The sequence below is a fragment of the Protopterus annectens genome, chromosome 2.part2, assembly GCF_019279795.1.
Source record: "Protopterus annectens isolate FY-2018-M chromosome 2.part2, PAN1.0, whole genome shotgun sequence".
Taxonomy (NCBI): Eukaryota; Metazoa; Chordata; order Ceratodontiformes; family Protopteridae; genus Protopterus; species Protopterus annectens.
Window position 1 is genome coordinate 435,817,765 of NC_056730.1, and position 22,986 is coordinate 435,840,750.

The following is a 22,986-nucleotide window of genomic DNA, read 5'->3' on the forward strand; positions in this document are numbered from 1 at the left end:
ACAAATCAAGGACAATACTGATTGCACCGGACTGGCCATGACAACACTGGTACCCCCTCTTGTGCAGTGTGTCGCTGCTGCACCATGGCACCTCCCTCAGACCCCTGCCCTGCTGTCTCAGTAGGAGGGCCAGATTCTGCACCCACAGCTTCAAACCCTGAACCTTGCAGCATGGCTAATTTCCTCTCCTCTCTGTTACCATTCCTCAGTAAACAAGTGATGGATGTCATTCTGGAGGCAAGGAGACCTAGTACTAGAAAATCCTATGCTGAAAAATGGAAAATATTCTGTTCCTGGAGCCAAACTCAGGGGATGGGTACAGCAATACCCAGTTTACCCCATATTATTCAATACTTAACTGAGATGCTTCACAAGGGTCTTTCCTTTTCTTCCGTCAAAATTCATGCCTCAACCATTTCAGCACATTACAACACAGAACCACCCCTCTTCTCTCATCCACTGCTGAAGCAATTCCTCAGAGGGGCCAAAAACTTAAGACCACCCAGAAGAGCCCCTACTCCAGCCTGGGACCGTAACTTTATATTGGAAAAGCTCACTTTTCCTCCCTTTGAGCCAGCTGCAAATGCAGAGTTGAAATTCCTTTCTTGGAAAACAGCCTTCCTTCTAGACATCATTTCAGCAAGAAGGGTGTCTAAATTACAGGTCCTCATGGCAGTGGAGCCTTTTATCATCTTTCATGTGGACAGGGTGTCCCTCAGGACCAATCCCTCCTTTATGTCCAAGGTGGTGTCCAGTGTGGCCCTTAATCAGTCCATTCATTTGCCAACCTACTTTTCTAATCCACAGAACAAAGGGAACGAATACTGCACTCCTTGGACATGCACAGACAACTTAGATTTTACTTGGACAGGACTAAGCCTCTCAGGAAATCTGAACAGCTGCATTTTCTGCAGGGGCAGAGGGTAAGGCCATTTCAAAGCAAACCATTTCTAAGTGGATAGGCCATTGCATTTATTTCTGCTATAAGCACCATGGAAAACCTACCCCACAGGGGATAAGACAACATTCAACCAGGGCTGCATCTACCTCTGCAGTCTTTCTCAGAGGTGTACCTACCAGGGACATCCTAGAAGCTGCTACATGGAGTTCTGTACATACCTTCACCAAGCATTACCACTTGACATTTTTTTTCTAAATCCAGAGTTGGCTTTGCCACTGCAGTCTTGCAGGGCCATTTAGCTGGTCCAAATGCTATCTAATTGCCTCCTCCCATCCTTAGCTTTGGGAATCCACCCAACTGTGATGACTGCAACAGTGAAACACGAAGAACAGTACAGTTGTGTACACTTACCATAAATGTAGATGTTCGAGTGTATTCACTGTTGTAGTCCTGGTTACCTTCCCTACAGCCCCCTGACTTCTATTGACTATACCTCTGTTCCTGTTTACTATGCTTAAAGCTTTTTGGTGTATTTGCTTTTTTGTTGGAGGTTTAACCTTGTATATAATTGCTTCCCATTATGGGGGCACATGACATCTGGGGCAAGAAAAACTGATGTAATGGCATCGACTGCATGCTTTATACCCCTGACTACCTGACATCGTGGAAGATGAGACAGAAACCAACACGGGACCCTAGACTTTGATAATCAGGCCAGCTGAGGGCTACCTGCAAGCAGATAACCCAAATGTGATGACTGCAACAGTGAATACACTTGAACATCTACATTTATGGTAAGTGTACACAACTGTACTTTTCATATGATTTGCACAATAAGCATTTACTGTCATACTGTCATACCTCACATTCTTTTGTTTGAGATGCCAATCAAATGTTGTAACCCATTTGCATAATGTATGTACATCAAATTGCGTTAGTAAGGATTTACATTTACCAACATGCTGTTCATACCAACATTGCATTTTCCCCCAGATTTTAACTGGTCATTCTGCTACACTGAGAGTAAAACTCTGTTTCCATTTTTACTATGATCCCTAATGGCATCCATATTGTATGCGACACAGAAAAAAAGTCTTACAACACAGCAGATAGACAGGTGATTAGGCTGTTATTCTGTGGATGGCTGGAAATTCCCACCTAGTCACTGTAAAAGCTGGTGAAATAAAATTGGCAGTTGCACGTTTGAAACCGTGGAATTTGCCAGCTTGTAGAATTTATTGTACTGCAACTGTACTGCACAACAGTTTCACTCCAGATTCAGACATCTGAAAACTGTACTGCTGCAAGCCATATAAGACCAGTGTGCTCCTATGCAGGACTCACTCATATACATAAATTTCAGTTACTGCGCCTTTACTAGAGTTACCCTATGCAGAGCACCACTCCCCCTATGTTCAAATGCAGGCTAGGCTTGCCACGGATAAATTTTAGCAAACTGATGGATTTTAACAAAATATGTTTGGCAGTACTGTACTTTAACTAACTTTTACACAGTTATTAATAAAACAACTTATTTATATAATAAATGACATGTACTACACATTACAGTTCACAACTTTTTACTGTACAAAGTTTGCTTCTCGATGCAAATACAGATGATGTTTCTCCATTTACCTTGCAGCTATGTTCCTACAAATACCCAGCACGCAATATGGATCCATTTGTTCAAAGTAAACTTTCAAAGACAATAATCTGGTATTCAGTTGATGTCATGCAGTCTGCTGATAAGCTTATTTTTGTTCTATTTCAAGGTAATTTATGTGTCAGCCTTCAGGACTTAGGGAATTATTCCTGTCTGTGGACCTCTTTGCACCTATGCTAGTAGTCACTACAGGAATTAGGGAGTCATCTTTATCTACAGTTCCTTGTAGCTGTGCTAGTCACTGAACAGTTATAGTCACATAATATGGATGCCAATCATGCAGAGTAACTACTTTATTTTTCTACTAATTTTCAGATTGGAACTGGATGACATGATGATACAAAGGATGCTGGACATTGTATGTATCCAAGAGACAAGATGAAAGGGAAGTGCAGCAAAGCCACTTGGCTTGGGATCCAGAGTCCACTACTCAGGAGGGGGATAGGCTAGAAATAGTGTGGGAATTGTGTTGAGAGAAAGACTTTAGAAGGCAGTGAGGGATATCAGAATTAATGACAGATTCATGGCAATCAGCCTACAGTGTAACGATAGGGCAGTATTCATAATCACAGCCTGTGCCCCACAGCAGTGAGGAAAAGAGTGCATTCAGACAGCAGTTGCAGGACCTACTAGATAAAGCAGGACAACATGAATTGGTGTTGATAATGGGTGACTTGAATGCATATATCAGGACAGACAGAACATGGTGACTGCCTGGGTCCAAATGGGTGGGGCAACAGGAATAAAGAAGGTGAAGCAATTCTAGACTTCTGTCTGGCAAATGGCTTGATAGTAGCCAATACATGGTTCAGAAAGAGAGAGAGTCACAAGATCACATACAAGAGTAGCTAACATGCAACTCATGTAGATCTCCTCCTAGTAAGGAAAAGGCACTGGGGTAGAATCAATGATTGCAAAGTCATTCCCAGTGAAACAGTTGGCCCACAGCATAAACCACTGGTTGCCACAATCCACTGCAAGCAGTGGATAAGGAAGGCTCTAAGGTCAACAGAGACCAGCCTGAAGACCTGGAAGTTGACTGGAGAGAAAGTACAACAGTTCAAGGAATTACTCAGTGCCCTAGCACTCCAAGAATAGATGGAAATAGGTGGAGTTGAAAAAGAATGGCATCGCATCAAAACAACATGTGTTAGGGCTACAGAACAGATATGTAGCTGAGCCAGGTGTAGAAATAAGGCACATAAGGAAAGCTGGTGGTGGAATGCAAAAGTCCAGAAAGTGATCAAAAGAAAGGAGGAGTGCAGGACAAAAATGGGAGATAGAGAAGACCAACCTGGCTAGGAAGGAATACTGCTTGGCTAACAAACATTGGTAGAATTAGTGCAGGCTATGTACAAGGACCCAATCACTCAGGTACAAACAGTATTCGGCCTCACACAGGGGTTACCAGTGGGAGTGGGTGCACACCATGGTTCAGCTCTGAGCCCACTGCTGTTCATACTAGTGATGCACTATATTAGCAAACATGTTGGAAGGGACAGATCAACAAAGTTATTGTATGCAGATGATGTGGCATTATAGGCAGACTTTGAGCAAGAACTTCAACAAAAGATAGGGGAATGAAATGCAAAACTGAAGGCATATGAGTTGAAACTAAGGACAGATAAGACATTGGTAATGGTAGCAAATTGGGGAAATCAGAAGAAGATGAGAATTGAAATAGAAGGTAAGATAGTGGAACAGGTAAATAACTTCAGGTATCTGGGAGGAGTGGTTGAGGAGAAAGGAAGCCTGAATGAAGAGGTCAATGCTAGAATCAGAGGGGCTGTAGAACTGGCATAGAGTCTCAGGTATAGTCTATGCCAGAAGAATATCAAAGAAGCTGAAAAGTAAGGTGTACAAGACAGTGGTGTGACCAGTACTACTGTATGGTACAGAAACCTGGGCAGTAAAGGCACTGCAGATAAAGAAGCTAGAGGTGATGGAAATTAAGTGCCTGAGAAGGGTGGTAGGATACATACTGTGGGACAGATGAAGTAATAACATAAGAGCCGAAGCCAAAGTAGCTCCAATTGCAGAAAGGATCAAAGAGAACAGATTACGGTGGTTCAGACACATGTGCAGAAAAGCAGAAGACAGTGTGGTGAAGATGATTTAGGACAGACAGAAAGAAGGTAAGAGAAAACAAGGACATCCAGCAAAGAGGTGGGTGGATTATGTGAAAAAAGATCTGTGACAGTCAGGCATAAGTGTTGAAGAAGGCAGGAATGTGGCACTGAATCAAGAGAGATGGAGACAGTTAACACGATACCCTGACCCCATGTAGAAAATGGGAAAAAGGGGGTAATGATGATTATTAGAGCAGATCTCACCGTTATTGTCTGATCAAACTGAATAATAAGGTTTACAGTACCTAGTGGTGGTCATTGTTGAGTAACGTCCTCTCATTCTGCAGATTGTTGTTTGGGAGCTTATCTCCTTGATGGAGAACTGAAATACTTGTTCTGATGCAGTATGTATCGGGAGCAGGTCATTGTGGTTATTGCCATTAACCCTTGTTTCCTCTCCATGGTGTAAATTCAACCTAGCTGTCATAAAATGCAGAATCTTCCCCCAGAAGGGAAGTTTTTATTATATAGAAAAAGGGTCTGGGCTGAGCGAATAGATAAGGAAGAGCAAATTCTGGCTCATGATTTTTGTTTAATAAAGTTTCTTAAATAGTCACTTTGCTGGTTTTCTTCATAACTGCAGAAGTTTTTTATTTTCTTTTTTTTCTCAACCATAACAGATACAAGGCATACTGCATGTGACAGTACATTATCCCATTTGTCCCTGTAAGCATTCCCTCCTCACATTATGAGCAAGCTTGAATTTCTGTATTTATGAAAACTTGGTTACCCCCCATATTATCGGTAGTTATGATAGAGCACATTTTCCATGTTGTAGCAGAATGTCCAGTATTCCATAGATTAAGGTGTTTTATATGCTGCATTGTTTGGACTAAACTATGAAAAGATAGTGACGACATAGCAGAGAAAATATTGCATTTCTGTTAAGGACAGCATTTTGTTTAAACAGGATCACAACCAACTTTACAGCAAGTTTCAAAGTAAGGAAAAACCTAACCTGCGATTAGAAACTGTTGTGATAAAGAAAAGAAATAAAGTTGTGGAATTTTGATTTCTTTCTGTTAAAATTTCTTTGTGATGTTTTAATTAGATTGAAGTAACAGATGTTGACCAATCATATCAATAAATCAAAATCTACTTGTGATAGGTTTGAACAAATCTGTTATATTTTAGATCATTGTGGAGCATTTAATATTTAAAGTAGTGGCATTTTTATTTTCAGATAGTAAAAAAAAACATAAATTTGTGATTTTTTGAAAACACTTATTATTGCTGTGTTAAATAATGTACTTTTTTTTTTTTTTTTTTTTTTGTTTACAGGATCCCTTAGAGTCTGCTAGTCGACTACGTTCCTATTCATATTCTTCCCCAAAGACCTCAGCAGCAAAACATCTCTTTGTACGGGACTTGGCTCCAGAGTCTTCTGAAGGTATTTGTTACAGTTGACTATCAAGAAATATGACTTTTTTATTATATTTGTTTCTGTTCTCCACAGTTTTTTTTTGTTTCCCTAATTAATATTCAGGAATCTTGGAAACATGGACAGTATATGGTATAGAATGACGTTTTTATTGCTGAACTGTGATAATTAAAATTACTTGCATTTTGTCCAAGCAATGCTAAACAAGTAGTGCTAGGTTTTTAAATTTTTTTTGATTCAAATTATTCACCATACTAAAATATATATATATATATATCGGCTGAGATTTCTCAGTTTGTCAACACATGCTTGATAGCAGCGTAGTGGAAAGATGTAGATGAGACATGTGATGAAAATGAAATGTTCATTTTTATATTTACTGTATGTGATGGTAAGCTATGCCAGTGTAAGATTTGTTCTCTTTTCTAAAAGGCATGGAAGAATTTTTTAACCAGAGTTACAACTTAGTTGCGTAGCCCAGTGTAGTTTACTTGCTTTTCACACAGACATAACTGTGGTGTGACGTGAATGTATTACATTTTTCACACTGTAGTAGTTAAGCTTTCAGCTACAGCATTCTATTTATATGATTAGTTTTCTTTACACTGGTTTAATTCAACTGTTAACAAATTTCACACTGCCAATGAAATGCTTCAGTTAATATGTTCGCTTGTAGTATTTTGGGGACTTAGAAAAAAATGCTAACTTTTTTGTAATGTGAGAAATGTAAACCTTAGAAGAGCTATAGCCTTTGTCCTTTGTAGTTCCAGTTACAGTACAGAATAATGTAGAATTTGGCAGATTAGTTATTATGTTGGTTGTTCTTTCTACCCGTGTTAGCCTGGAGGATTGAGTGAGACAGGAATTTACTTAAGTCATTAGTACTTCCCCAGTAAGCATGCACTATCTTGTTAAGTAATCTCTGCATTGTTACAAGATGCCATATGCCACCTGAAGCCGTACAGCTCAACAAAAAGAAATGAGTCACAGTGGATAGCAAACTTCTGCAGTCCTGCAAGATATCTTTGTGTTACTATTTTAAAATGCCTGTCAAACATCAGAAATTTAAAGTGATGCTTGTTTTGAAACAAAAAAGGCATATTTTTGACTGTATTTACCCCATTTTTTTATTTTTATATTTTTTAACTAGGTAAACCAGCTGAGAACATAATTTTCTTTTCAGTGACAACTAGATGTTAGTAGCATGTAAACTAACACTATAACATAGAATACAAGCACAGTACCCTGATCAGCCATTATATCACAGACAGCTAAGACATATATTTGATTCCCCCAGGATTTGTTTGCATACTGTATTACTTTAAAATTTAACCGAAATAGTGATATTTTCTTCACTCCTTCCTGTAAAATCATCAGGAATTATGTGGATGCAAATATGCAATTATATATCATCAAAAAGTACCAATGAGAGAATGAAGCATTGTGAGAAATTATGATATTAACTTCGGAACAGTAAGCTTGATAACAAGTGTAGGGTACTGTTATTAAGCTAGCTAGTATAAGCAGTTAGCAGGCAGACTCCATGCCAGGGTATAAACCATTGTAGGGATGCCATCTTTGAACAGTTAAGATTAGAATTAAGTCAAGAGTAAACAAGAAATACCGTGAGTCTTGGAAAGCTGAAGTTAAACTGTAGCTGGTCATGATATCTGCTGATGTCATAGTGTGTGCAATTAGAGCATCCTGTGGTCATTTTTTTGGTAAATGAAACAAACATATATGAAGATTGAGGCCAGTAGGGTTCCATCCTTAGGTGCCACCTTGCAGGGCTGAGGTCAGTGGCGGGGTAATACCAACAAAAAACAAATTGTTTCTTGCTGCCTCCTTAGTGGCTGCAAAGAGCGGATTTGAAAGTTTAAATAAAAATATGTGTTACCAGATCAGGTACGTCCACAATCATCACTATGAGCTGTCCATACAGCACTGAGCAAAGCCTTCCATGTTCCCTCTGTAGGGTAGAAGGCACACAACAGCAGTAATCTCTCTCTCTCTAATTCTCTCTCCCTCTTTGGGGAAGAAGGGCAATCTGCTTCATTTACTTGAGTACAATTTCCTTGAGTTTCAGAAAATTACTGCAGATTACTCAAAAGTGTCTTTACTCACAACAAGCAGCAGTTTATATAAAAAACATGTTTTTTGCACTCCAGCTGGCTTGGGGGCTCTGCCACCACACAGCTGATCTCAGAACATGCTACCTTTGTGGTTAATCCAACCTGAAGAAAATATTTTCAGTGAAGCAGTCTGAGTATCTGAGTTTGAGTTGAATACACAGCCAGCACTTAGCTATGAGCATGTCATCCATGAGCAGTTGAATACCAGTTAAGAAAAGGACAGGCACAGAAAGCACATTATACCTCTAACAGCACCCAGTCTGATGAACAAAAAGCACACTGCAGATGTAAAATTTCTCCATCTATTGAAAGGAGGGCACACTGTAACTGCAGTAACTCTCATCTGTTGGACAAGAATGCTATAACATCACTCCATGTTTTAAAATTAAAACATATTTTAGCTGTAGAGTACTTCCATCTCTTGGTCAGAAAGAACATTACAAATGTAAATGTTTTCTAGCTGTTTGAGTAGAAAGCATGCTGCAGCTAAACTAGTATTACTTGTCAGGCGGAAGGCACATTACAATTGGTTGGAGAGAAGGCATGTTGCAGCTGAAGATGCATTTCATCTCTTGGATAGAAGACACTTTTGAATTATTTTAGAAAGTAGCCAGAGCTTGCCTGCAAGTGAATTGCACTGCAGTCCTTGCAGTCCTTTCTGGTGAAAACATCTGATACAGCCAGGTTTGCCAGATTTCCAAAATCACAGATTGGGAGTCCTGGGACAGATTTCTTTTTGAGCGACCAAAAAAAAAAAAAAAAAAAAGCTCTTCGAAGCTACAAGTAAAGGTTCCGTACCTAGCTGTAAGTCTGCAACCGTGTTCACTAAGCTGGCAAGTTTGGCATATCAGTAAAATAATAGATATACCTCTGTTTCTCACAGAGCCAAAAACTGGAAAAACAAGATATCCAACGTGCACCAAAACCATCCTGCAGTTGTTGCTGATTATGCTGCTGCTGCTGTTCCTGGCTCAGAGACAGATGGCCCAAGGAAAAATGTCCCTTCCAATCCCTGTATACATTCAAATGTAGAGCTTGGGCTGCAGCTGCCTCACACACAAAGAAATCTAACACCAGTCAATGCATCAGCCCACTGCAGTGCCTTATTTTTGGTGGCAGCACCTGCAGCCAGTCACACTGTAAGATAACAGGCAGGTAGGCAGGGAAAACATTCAGTGCTTGTGTTCTTTGTGTGCGAGTGTAGGTTTGGGTTCAGACCGTGAGACCCACTTTATTGGAGTGGTGCGGCTCTGCCTTAGGTTGTTGGAAAGTCATATACTGGGATTTTCAGACCGCAATACGGGACTCTGGATTTGAATGTTGAACTTGGGACTGTCCTGCTCAAATAGGGATGTCTGGCAACCCTGGATACAACCCACTCATTCTGGACAAAGCCAAAATTAATGAGGGACACAAAGGCCCCAAACCAGGGACAGAGTTTTAAATATTGTTTTATAAACTTAGAAAGTTATTAGAATAACAGGTTTTGTATTAGCATGCATTTTCAAATGTCTGTCATTATTTAGTGATGTCAATCCTCAGTGATTTGCAAGAAAATCGTAAATTTTGTGAGAAATAGACAAAAGGTATGAGACAGAAATCTGGCCATTCCTTGAAAATCTATACAATTGAGAGGTATGACCCCACCAACCAGTTCAATAGTTTCAAGGGGCAGATCACACACGTGGTTACAGAAAATATTTAAAAAGACTTCTGCCACATTCTTTGCTGTTAAGCCATGACATATAACTAAAAGTACTTTGTTTTAACTATGCCCATTCAAGATTTTTCAGTTATAATGTATTCATCTTTTAACTGGGGTTTTTCATTTTGGGTCTTGGCTGGGGTAATTTGGTGTCTGTATGCCCATCCTGTGTTTAGGTGGGCTTACCTTGTGTATTTCCCTTTCTTCCCACTTCCCAAATATGTGAAGAGGGTGGTTTGGCGTATTTGCTGCTGCTGTTCCTCGCTTACCTAATAAAACTTTGTGAATAATGTCATCTGTACATGGGGAATCTGAGTTAAATATGAGTCAGCAGCACTGGCTGTATGAAACAAAGTGATCTGTCTTGGTTTGTTATTGGACACAAACACAACTACAGCCATAAGGGAAAGGATGAATAAAGTAATGCCAGATAGTTAAAAATGTTCAGTCCACAACACTGTTGTATTGTGTCTGAGGTGGACTACAACACAAATGTGTAGTGAACAGCTGAAGAAGGTAATGAAATTAAATGTGCAATAAGATTAAACCAAAACCAGAATTTCGAAATTCAAGAGAGTTTACATATATGAATGCAATTTGCTTATTAAAAGTCATTTCAAAATAAGTTCATACTAAATCATGACATAATAAAAGTAGTTTTTCATCTACTTGGAAAATTACTCATACTTTGAGTTATAATATTGCAAAAACACTTGGAATTATAAAGATACGTGTTTTTACTTCAGAGACCAAAGAAGGAAATAAGGAAAGAGAAGGGACAGCAGAAGAGAGTGTGAAAATGAAATTATTTATTTGTTTATTTTCTGATATTTGTTTACCAGGAAAGTCTGACTGGGTAATAGATACCCTTTTTCAGATGAGGCCCAGAGAGAAAAACTCCACAGAGCTGGATAACGTTAATAAAGTAGTATACATGGAATAAAAAAAATGTATACATTCAGTTTGCCAGTAGAATACATAGGCTACAAAAATGCAAAAATAGTAATATGACAAAAATATAATAAGTATGACAAATATAACAAGAAGTGTATACAAAAGTATTAGAGGTGTAATCTGTGTTACTAGGAAATAAAACATTATAAAAACAATGAGAAGATATAAGTCACCACTAAGAATGGGAATAGGGCAGGTGTTGAAAGGTACAGAACAGTGCAAAATGGAAAGACATTGAAAGACACTTATACAATATATACTGTATTCCTTCCCGTGTCATTGCAATTCTGAATTGTAGTATTCAAGACAGAAATGCCTGAATGCATGATTGGTGCCAAAGTCATGGCCTTAAACTCAATGCAAAAAAAAAGTATTATCATCCCTTTTGGTAACGGCGATCTTCTTACTAACTTACACATCAGTAGCAACACCTTAAGTACGTACTCAGTGTTGAGAGACCCGGGCACTCAGGTTGACAGCAACCTCACCTTTTTTTACTCAGTTTTTATTTTCAGAAACAAATCTCTTACATTGTAATCTAAATGTCAATTTAAATAACTATGTACAATATTTACATTCAGCATGAAATAAATAAAGAGAAACCAATATGTTTATGAAACATAGATGATGAATCAAATTACACAATTATCAGAGAGAGACTGAGACCAATTGCAAAATATCCGTCGATAAAAATTTTCTCCAGGGATTATTGACTAATGGCTTAGGATATTTTCTGAGTTCATTGGTTTTGATCTCCATCAGTGCTGTTTTCTTCAGTAGAGATAAAAATTCTTCAATAGAAGGCGCAGTATTGGAGTTCCATTTCCTGGTTATACATTCCTGGCAATTGCTAGTATTGTCCATAATAAATAAAAGTTTCTTTTATTCAGTTAAGGTCCTTCATTTGCATTTAATTAAATTAGAGATTTAGATAAAGCAAAGGAATCTGTAAAACTGTTTTGTTTGCATTGGCTGTAGAAATACTTGTTTGCCAATGATGTGCTTCTTACATTGCCTAACTCGAAAAAGATATTAAAAGAATTAGATTTATTAATTGGAAAATTCTGTATGATCTCAGGTCTTCATTTTAATAAGTCAAAATTGAAATTCTTGTTATTGAATAAAAAGAAAAAAATACAAGCAACCTCACAATGTCTCCACAGTGGTAAGAAGGTCATTCAATGTTGCTCATCTCATAAGTAAGGACATTGCCTACAGAAAAAAAAAAGATGTTATAACCTCCTTGTACTCTTCTGTCATAAGGCCAATAATTGAGTACAACTCTCCTTTTGGTATGTACTGTTCCAAACACCTGTCTTAATTGGAGAGACCACAAAAGTTCCTCACAAGGAAAATTCTAGGTCTTCAGTGTCTGCCCTATGTGGATCTTCTGTAGTCACTGTCACTTTATTCTGTTTCATACAGACTACTCAGAGGTGATCTCTGCCTTGAATGCAAGGCAATGTGTGACCCTGCTTTATTGGAAATGCTGCATTTCCATAAGTCAAATGGTACATGGTTTGCTCACTATAAAGACCTTAACCTGGTATGTGACATTAATGCACCCTGCTTGTGGGACAGATTTGTCTCCCAAAGGTTACCACACCTTTGGAAGAGACCCCAACTTCATGTCAAACAGAGTACCTTATTGGCCCTCTTCAAGCGCAATCTGGATGATTAGATGGGTAACCATAAATTCACCCCTGGGGTTCCATCTGTTTCCCTCTTGGACAGAACAGGGGCAATAGGTGCTGATTATGGAAACATGGCTGAAACTTGGGTAGGCCTTTAAGGACCGTAGTGCCATTCGCATATATGATCCTATGAACACTGGCCTCCTTTGTTGGACATTGTATAGCAAAGTGTAATTAGTCAAGCGTTTTGGTGAAAAGAAACTGATATATCCCACATCATCAAAGAGAGTAAATCCTGCATATTATAAAATGTTAATTCCTTTTGAGATGGAGATCAGTCTAATACCGATAGTAACTCCTCTTTTGACCACAAGTTACTCAGAAGATCTTATGGGAGCTGTGGAATTACTCATAGAAGGGTAAATTTATCCCACTGTCAAGTGCAGCCCTTCATACAAAATGAAAGATTTATTAAATCCAGAGGAATTCCCTGGACATAATTAGGCAACAGCCTAAGATCCTTTAAAATATCTGCTCACCCTGCTAGAGCTACAGCATTACATCTGTTATTGATACATATTTTAAGAATTAAAATATACAGCAAAGTGAGGCCCAGAGATAGATGCAATGGATTGATAAGGAATAAAAAAAAAACATAGGGAAAAGGACAATTTGAATAAAAAAATGCAATGTCAGAAGGAAAACTTAAGAGGCTCCAAAAGGACACAACATAAGGACAAATCTGCATTCAACCTGTAGCCTTGTTAGATATTGGACATCAGAGAGACACTGAATATTCTAACATATGAGGAATATACTTTCAGCAGGTGTTGCACTTTTAAGTGCTGATGTAGCTCTAGTGGTGATGAGAAAAAACTTTGACTGCGAATGTAGTTTTGAGTCAGTTCTACTGCAAGATTGCCTGTCAAGCCAGTCTTCATACACAGGGGGTCCCAGAAAGCTGTAAACAAACCTTTGTACTTCAAGGATTACATTTTTTCCATTATCTATTATATATTTTTTCTTGCATTGCCTAATTTATATTTATTTTATTCATTTGTCATTTTAGAACTGGGAAAATCTGACTGGGCCAATGGCCCATTTTCAGTGGAGACCTGGGGAGAAAAGCTCCACAACAGATTCAAAAACATTTATACCGTAATTGAGTAAATGTAAGCAAGGGAAGAAAGCACCACAACTGATTAAATATTTTACAATGAGATGGGGAGAAAAGCTCAAAAATAATGCATATAAAGACATTTTACAATAGCTGATAAATAATTATATACAAGAGAAAATCCCCACAACAGATAAAAATACAGACTGAAATACATTTACGCTAATATTGAGAATGCAATATGCACTGCAAGTAGCAAGACACACTGCAGAAGTGGATAACTTATGACAAGCAAATTAATATGTAGTGATTCAAAATATTGACTATATTTCTAACGATGTATGGAGCTGAAAAATAATAAAAGAGTGTTCTGCTGCCAGAATAGACAGAGGAATAGAATGAGATGAGGCGTAATGAGCAGGAGGGAAAATTCAGGGCATAGAGAGTTGATTGTTATTAGATAGATGAGAATGTGATGGATGGACATGCGAGAGAAAAATAAATAGTAAGTGTTGGCTTGAAGAGGTAGAAGAGCATACATTAATAGTAAGGTATCGTTAAAGTGAGATCTTCTTTTGATGTTAGGCCATTACTACCCGCTAAAATAATGGTTGTTTTACTGAATTTAGAGCAAGAAAGGCATAGTTATAGTGAACAGGTGGTCTTGCCTAAAACTAGATACTTAACAGTATTTTTTTTTCATTTTTATAGATCATGTGAAGGCAGAAATGCATAAATAGCAATATTAATTGAAAACTTGTTTTGTTAGAAACTCGTTTTTTTTTTTTTTTACATGTATGACAGTTAAGGACTTTTCCACAGACATATGTTTAGTTATGTTAGTGTATATCTGTGCATAGTGTATACCTGCCTCTACACATTGAAATGGTTAATGACACTATTGCCTTGAAAGTGCAGCCATTATGTATTAGTTTCATTTAATTTAGATAGTGCCATGGAAGCCAAAGGATTATGCTGGATGCTACAGCATACAGGTATGTTTCGCAGAGGATACCACTGCTGTGGAACAGACTTCCCATCCACATTAAACAAAGTTCATCTCTGGCCATTTTCAAAGTGTAGCTTAGATCTATGGATAGGAAACAAACTCTACCCCAGGACTGCTCCCTGTAGTAGTAACAGGGCAGCTCCTAAATATATCATCCCATGCGTGGATCCCCTCAAATTATCTATGCTATTATCCCAGTTATTCTTATTAGGGGTAATATATAATTATCGACCACTGGATGGGTAAGGGCAATCTACAATCAAATGGGATAGGTTATTTCACACACACACACAGAAATTGTTTAAACTTAAAATGGCTTGCAGGGGCAGCTAGTACATACCTATAAACTTATATATCGGTTTTCATGCCAAACTGAGTGAATTATTTTATAATTTTATGGTTAAAGTTATTTGTCTTTATAAAAAGGGAATGATGCAGTGTGGGAAAGTACTCTTAGGGATAGTCCAAGGTGATTCAGAAGGTCCTGCATAAGTCTACACTTATAGCCAAGACTTTTGTGATTTAACAGGTGACTACCGATCTGCATTTGTAGAGCAAGGAATTTGTTACTATAGCTCTGGAAGGTATTTCTGCCCACAGGAAAAAGAAAAAAAAAACATAATGACACAGCCATTGGACAAAAAATAGTCCTAAGGAAAAGAATATCCAGAAATAGAAAATTAATGAATTGTGCATAACTGACTTGTGTGGTTACACTCCACTGGCTCTTGAATTTGTATTTTTGGAAACTCCTAACAAAACGTTTTCTTTGTTTGTGTGTTTGTTTTTTTATTTCTGAAGAACAGTATAATCATATTTCTAGCTCTCACTTGATAAAATAGAATAGAATGGGTGCACTTCCTGATTTCTGTAATAGGCTTACATTTCACGACATGTTGAGAAGCTTGTCTTGAAGTTATATACTAGATTGCTTAGCTGTTTTACTAGTCAGCAAAATGTCATTTGAAGTTTCACGGGGTTCTTCATTCAAGTAAAAATGAATGAGGAAAAGGAGGGATATGAGGACCATCTTTCAGTGCAAAGGAGCCTGGAATTGTCATGCAGGTTTTGGCAAGGATTTGTTTCAGTTAAATACTGAAACAGATGAAGCAGACTGTTACTTATATATGCACAAGTCAACATAATAATGCCTTTCTGTCTCTTTCTATAACCAAAATGTTGAATATTTATACTCCTGCAATACAGCTTACTTTATAAAGATTTGCACATTGAATAGATTTCACTTCTGATATGTTTTTCAAAAAGCTAAGCTATGGAGCAGACAGACTTCAGCAGCTTTACTTTGTAGAACAAGCAAGTACGATGCATATAATGTATGCTGAACTTGACCTTGGATGCTATGAGTGAAATGAAGTGACCTAGAAGTTTTCATTAAGAGTGATCGTAAGGAACAGCAAATTTCAAAATATATTTTTTGTGGGTAAGTTGAGTATACTTGATTCTACTTGCATGGCCAGACCATTTTATTACAGTGAGTGTTTTACAGTGTTAAGTATCATGAGCCCTGCCAGTGGTACAATAAATTAATATTGTAAGCTGTCGAGTTTGTTAAAAGTGGTTGCAGAGATCTTTGTGAGTTGAATTTCATCATTGAAAAGTTGGGAGAAAAGGGTTCTAGAAGTTGGATTTTTCATGCTTTCCTAATAAGGTTTCTTTGAACACTGCTCCTAGTTTCTACCAGTTTCCAACACCAAGTTATATAAGAGAGTATTGACTGTTCTGTATAGCTCTAAGTAAATATCACAATGTTTACTTTGGTCTGCTGCATACTTGAACAGTATAATCCATGGCTCAGGCTCACTGCTATTAGGGGACAGACTATTGATCTTCTAATGCTTACATAGCCACAGCTGATGCCTTTATTGGAGAAAAACATGGGCATGTGGGACCAGAGTTATCTCCTTGTGATGAAAAGTCCATAGTTAGTCAACTATTTAATTAAATAATCCTAAACAAAATATGTCAAAAGCAGCAGCAAGAAATACCTTGTGTCACCCGACAGAGTCATAAAGAGACATTAGCCTTTCAATGGAGGATGTACATCCTGGAATATACAGCAGAGTGAAGATAAGACAGAGAGAGAAAGAGAGATGTAGAAAAGGAAGTGTATAAATGTGTGATGTAATGAAAAGTGTTCTTTACTCTCTTTATGTAATGCTGTGATGGATAGATTATTAGAAAAACATAGAATTCCACATTCCTTAGAGAAAGAAAGAGATGCTTTTCCTGTTTGCATTGGGACAGATTCAGACAAATGCATACTGTTGAATTTAGACTTATGTTAATATGGCATATTGCAATTGTTCTATGATTTAAATTTAATTCCTTGCATATTTCCTCAGTTGATACATGGGAAGAAGAATTAAAAAGCACTATCTGTGCTGTATATTACATGTGGTATGGAGGATATCCTTACCACAGCACAGACAAATGTACACATAAGAAGCAGAATTGCCCCTCAGTCAGTACAAACTGTATGCTTCCAAAAGTGAAATGTAGTTCACATTGAGCAGCAATGGAGCAAATATGTTAATTGTATACTCAGCACTGCAAGCATGTTAATGCACTGAGCAGCAGCACTGCACTTGTTAATGCTGCAGTCAGCAGCAGCATGGTGTAGGTTAATAATGCACTGAGCACTGCATAAGTTAATAGTGCATTGAGCAGCACCAGTGAGCAGTATATTGCTAATAGAGCATTCAGCAACAACACTATATATTTGGCAATGTTAGCGCTACTCTAGGTAGCAGCTGCATCACTGATCAATACATTTATTTATTGCACACTGAGCAACAGCACTGTGCTTTACTTATGTTAATGGTACACTGAGAATCTTTACTTAGCACTGCATATGCTAATACTGCACTGAGCTATAGTGCTATGCACTGCATGTGTTAATGGGGCACTGAACAGCAGCCCTGAGCAGTGCATACACTGACAGGCAGCATATTGTATTGCACACATTAATGGTGCAGTAAGCAGGAGACTTGAGCAATTCTCTTCATGCTGCACCGAGCACCTGATATATTAATGGTGCACTGAGCAGCAATATATAAGCAGTTTGCTTAAGGTTGCAAAGAGCACCTGATATGTTAAGGGTGCGCTGTGCAGCAGTATTGTGAGTAGATGTCCTTCTGTACTTGTGTCACAGTATTCATAACCTGAGGGATGGGATTCCCCACCTAGGCAACCCGAACGTCAGGTACATGCAATGTTGCGCATAGCAAGGCAGCCAATGTAGGCCATAAAGGTGACGTCAGCATGTACCATTCCTCATAACTTCTCTGCCCCCATTCAGACTGGTGGCAGAGAAGTTATGAGGAAGGTTACAAGCTGACTGGCATCAGCATGTACCATTCCTCATAACTTCTCTTCCACCAGTCTGAATGCCAGCTTCTACCCTTATTTCTGATTGCTGAGTGTTTACTGTTTTCAGATAAGTGCCCTGATGGCTGCTGCATGTTTTATGATGTTAATGTCATCTAGGAAAGGCAAGTGCCTTTGTGGATGTCAGATTCCACCCAAAAATGGCCACAGTCAGTGTTTGTTTTACCTAGGGTCCAACCATGGTTACAAGTCTTGTACTATTTGTCAGGCATTCATCCCCAAAATGTTTTGTAGTCTTTTGTAGGCTGTTAATATTTATCTCAAGTATCAACAACTAGTATGTAGGGCACCCCAGGTCTGTCTGGTGAGCCACCAAAGAAGGCCAGAAAGATTAGGCCTGAGTCTTCGCCTTTCCTCTGGATCCGGACATTCCTCTCAAGGCCAGTGTAGGCTGGGAGGCCCATTTGATCTTTGGTTTCCAAATTGCAGTGGGTATCATTTCAGAAGCCATTAGGGAGGGTGCCACTAACATGTCTACAGAGGCATTGCAGATGTCAGTTCATGATGGTAAGGGGGAACCATGGCCCACCACTTTGCATGTCCCTTGCAATGCCCTTCCAGCTCCTCCTTCGCAAGTTATACCAATGCCAGCCCAAGAACCTAGGTCTTAGCCGGCTATTTCCTTACAACCAGGGGGGGGGTCTTCCTTTTAAGAAGAAAGTAAAACAAAAACATGATGTTCTTCATTCCACATTGCTGCAGTCCTTACTATTGGGTAGTCCGCTGTCCAGTCGGCCCGAATACCAGAGTATATGGCTGACGTCGGTCAGGGCGCATTAGACTGACGTCAGTACGTCAGGGTACTAATGCGCATGACCAACGTCATATCCTCAGTCTTTTTTGCCGCATGGTCCGATGCAGAAGCAGTTTTGCGAGTGCAGGTTGGCGTTCTGAAATATTTCCGAAACCGGAGTTTCAGACCGAATCAGAGTTGGCTAAGTACCCCGTTGGGGAACATTTTGGTTTTTTCTTGCCTCAGTATTTAACCGGATGTCAGAAAAAGTGAATAACTGTATTTCTTGTGGGAAACAGATACCTCATAGGGATTACCATACCTTGTGTATACCTTGTTTAGGGCCTGAGCACGACGTTGTTGGATGCCGCTCTTGTGCTTGGTTTAACAAACGCACTATTAAGAGGAGGTTAGACTGTGCCAGGTTAGTGTTTGGGAAGCGTTGCAATTATAAAATGCCGTCGGATGCTCCGACGCCCGCTTCGACCAAGAAGCGCAAGGACAAAACAGCGAAGCCTAGGGTTGATGAACCGGCAGTCCCGGACGTCGGTTCTTTAGAAGGCTCAGTGGAGCCAGAGGTTTTGCCAGGAGTTTCTATGGAGTCTCAGGCAGAGACTTTACTGTTACAGGATGTGCCTTCTCAGGAGGTAGGCCAGGCTGAGGGGCTTCTCAGGTAACTGTTCTTCCCTCTCTTCCCAAGGTAGTTAGAGCCTCTCCTTCTGTTGCCAAAACTTCTTTGAGAGGTAGGCCAAGTTCAGCTTCAGTGGGGGCTTCTCCTAGCATTTCGGGTTCTGTACCTAAGAAACATATGCTTAAAATGGCAGAAGATTTGATTACTATGATTAGAGGTTCTATGCCCCCTCCTGATAAGAGGCCTAGGATGGAACCGGAGTTTGATAGTTTTGAACAGTGTTCAGAGGCTTCTGAGTCTTCTGTGGAAGATTTGCAGGAGTATCCTCCTTATTCTGATTCTGATGTGGATGATTCCACTCCTACAGCTTCTCCTCCTGAGGATTTCTCATTTTCAGAGACTCTGCATTCCATGAGGGAGCACTTTAAATGGGAAGGCCAGGATTACTCTGATTCCAGGAAAAGGCTTAGGGAATTCTTGTTTTGCCCCAGCATAGGCCCTTAGCTATACCTCCTGTGTTGAATGTGGTGGAAGATGTTTTTGCAGAGGCTTCCCTGAACCCTGATTCTTTGCCTCCTGCTCCTGTTAAACCTGATAGGTACTATAGGGTGCCTGAAGCTCATAAGTATCTTTTAAAAGTCCTAGGGCAGACCCGAAACTGTTTCTCAGGGACCTAAAGGTGTTAAGGCCTCTGTGGTTAAAAACCCTGTTCCCACTGATAAAGAGGCAAGGGCTTTGGATAGATGGGGAAAGAAAGTGTATACTTCTTCCACTTTAGCCATGAGGGCATTGAATTGTCAGTTTCACATGCTTAAATATCAAAATTATCTCCTTTCACAACTGAAATCTAAGGTGGATGCTTTGGCGGAAGGTATTGAGTGTAAAGAGTTGCTGGATTTAGTTCATGTGTCTGAACAAGTGGGTAAGCATTCTTTGCAATGTGGTTTTGATGCTGTACAGGCCTCCTCGAGGGTGGCTGCCACTAGTTCTGTTCTTCGCAGGCATGCCTGGTTGAGGGATCAGAATTTAGCTGAGCATGTTAAGACAAGGATTTTGGATGCTCCTTTACAGTCGGATGTGTTGTTTGGTTCGCCTGTGGAAGCAGTTTTAAAGAAAATGGAGGACAAAGCTAAGTCTATGCAAACTGTTAAAGATTTTTGCAGGTGCAGCCACCGAAGTTTAGTAGAAATTGGCCTACTAAGGGATGGACATATCCTGCTTATGATTCCCAGTCTAGGGGTAGGTCTAGACGTGGTAGGGGCAGAGCTCAAGGTTCTTTTAGGCCTAGAACAGGGAGTTCACCTGCTCAGACTTCTGGTGAGGGCAGGGGTCAGTCCTTTCGTAAACAGACCCAATGACCTGCCTTTTCAGCTGCCAGTAGATTCTCGTCTGGCAGCTCCTTTGGGAGGAAGACTGTCTCTTTTCAAAGAAAATTGGGATTTAATTACTCAAGACAGATGGGTGTTGGATATCATTCACCACGGTTACAGGTTTTATTTCCATACATTGCCCCTTTCAAAGGCATGCCAGATGTTCCTCCTCCACAACGAAAAGAGGCTCACAAGCAAATTTCTCTGTTACTCCAAATAGGGGCCATTCAGCCAGTCCCTGTATCAGAAAGGGGCCTAGGATTTTATTCTCGCCTGTTCCTAGTACCAAAGAAGGGGAACACGTGGAGACCAATTTTGGATTTATCTATCCTCAACACTTATCTGGACATTCCCAAGTTCAAAATGTTGACGTTACAACAGCTTTTACCTCTGCTGGGCAAAGATCACTGGATGGTAACTTTAGATCTCAAGGAAGCTTACCTTCATGTGCCTATAAGACTAAGTTGCAGGAAGTATCTGCGTTTCGAGCTGGAAATTCTCATTATCAGTTCTCTGCATTGCCGTTTGGCTTATCTACTGCCCAGAGTATTCACAAAGGTTCTGGCTCCAGTGATAGCTTACTTCAGGCTAAAAGGAATTCAAATCTATCCTTACTTGGACGACTGCCTGATTCTGGCTCAAGAAAAGGAAGACCTTCTACAGCATCTGGAATATGTTATAGCAGTGCTAAGATGCCTAGGGTATTCTGTGAACGAAATAAAGTCCAGTCTAGTACCCTCTCAAGACATGTGCTTTCTGGGTGTGAGACTGAATACAGCAGCCCAGATGGCCTTTTAACCCCGGACAAACAAAAGAGTCTATCACTTTACTTCCATCAACTATCTCATCAGTCCGTGCTGACTGCAAGGACAGTCCTTCAAGCATTAGGGTTCATGGCATCTTGTATTCTGGTGCTTCCCAATGCCAAACTGCATATGAGGAAGCTACAATGGTATCTCAAAATGTATGGACACAGCACTGCCAGGATTTGGACACTGTCATTCAAATAATACCTTGCCTTCAAAAAGAATTTTTGTGGTGGGCTCAGGAATGTCACCTAAACAAGGGACTCTCTGTGACCCGGCCAGAGGCGAGTCAGATTTTAACGACAGATGCCTCGGACATTGCTTGGGAGCTCATCTAAATGGAAAGTGGATACAAGACAAGTGGCCTGCCAGACTACAGCATCTACATATCAACATGAAGGAGATGTTAGCAGTCCAGTTTGCATTAATGGCTTTCAAGGAGTTACTTCTTCCAGGGCAGGTGTTGATTCTAACAGACAACACAACTGTCATGTGGTACATCAACAAGCAAGGGGAACACATTCTTATCCTCTATGCAGGCAAGCAATGATTTTATGGGAGACTGCGCTAAGCTTGCAACTAACTCTTCAGGCAAGGTTTCTGCCAGGAGCACAGAACTCCTTAGCAGATGTGTTAAGCAGACAAATCATGGATCCCCACGAGTGGAAACTGGATCTTCATGTATTTCAGAAATTGACAGTGTCATGGGGAACTCCAGACATAGATCTGTTCGCTTCTCCACTAAACCACCAGCTGCCAAAGTTTTGCACAAAGGGGTTTCATCACACAGCTTGGAAAGTGGATGCTCTGTCTTTCAGTTGGAAAAACCTTCATGTGTATGCCTTTCCACCTCTGCCTCTTCTTCCAAAGGTGCTATTAAAAGTCAGACAAGACAAGCCAAGGATGATTTTGATAGCTCCAGATTGGCCTCGCAACACTGGTACCCACTACTAAGGAGTCTGGTAAGGACGCCTCCATGGCCTTTACCTTTGATTCCTCATCTGTTATCTCAGAAGGACGGTCATCTGCTCAATGTCAAGCTTCACTCTCTTCATCTAACAGCCTGGCATATTCTGTGTTGAAACACAGCAGGTCTCAACTTCCTCAACAAGTTTTAAATGTGATTATGGAAGCTAGAAGACCTAGTACAAGGAAAGTGTACGCAGAAAAATGGAAGAGATTTTTATTTTGGAGTACAGCAAAGAATTTGGAGATTTCTGAGCCTAATTTGAGTGTGGCTCTTCAATATCTTACTGAGTTATTGGACAAAGGTTTGTCCTTCTCTTCCATTAAGATTCATGCTGCAGCAATTTCAGCTCACTATGATTGTGACCCACCATTGTTTTCGCATCCTTTGTTCAAGCAGTTTCTTAGAGGGGCAAAGAATATAAGACCCCACGTAGAGCTCCTACT

General features: G+C 39.7%; 1 protein-coding gene across 4 annotated transcripts in view; it reads left to right on the top strand.

Moving 5' to 3' along the window:
- ARHGEF28 (Rho guanine nucleotide exchange factor 28) overlaps positions 1-22,986 on the top strand; it is a 3,217,901-nt gene that overhangs the window by 2,425,441 nt on the left and 769,474 nt on the right. For all 4 annotated transcript variants that reach the window (XM_044063941.1, XM_044063943.1, XM_044063942.1 and 1 more), the window contains exon 14: positions 5,975-6,083. In XM_044063941.1, the coding sequence (XP_043919876.1) occupies positions 5,975-6,083 (109 nt within the window). The remainder of the gene's footprint in view (positions 1-5,974; positions 6,084-22,986) is intronic.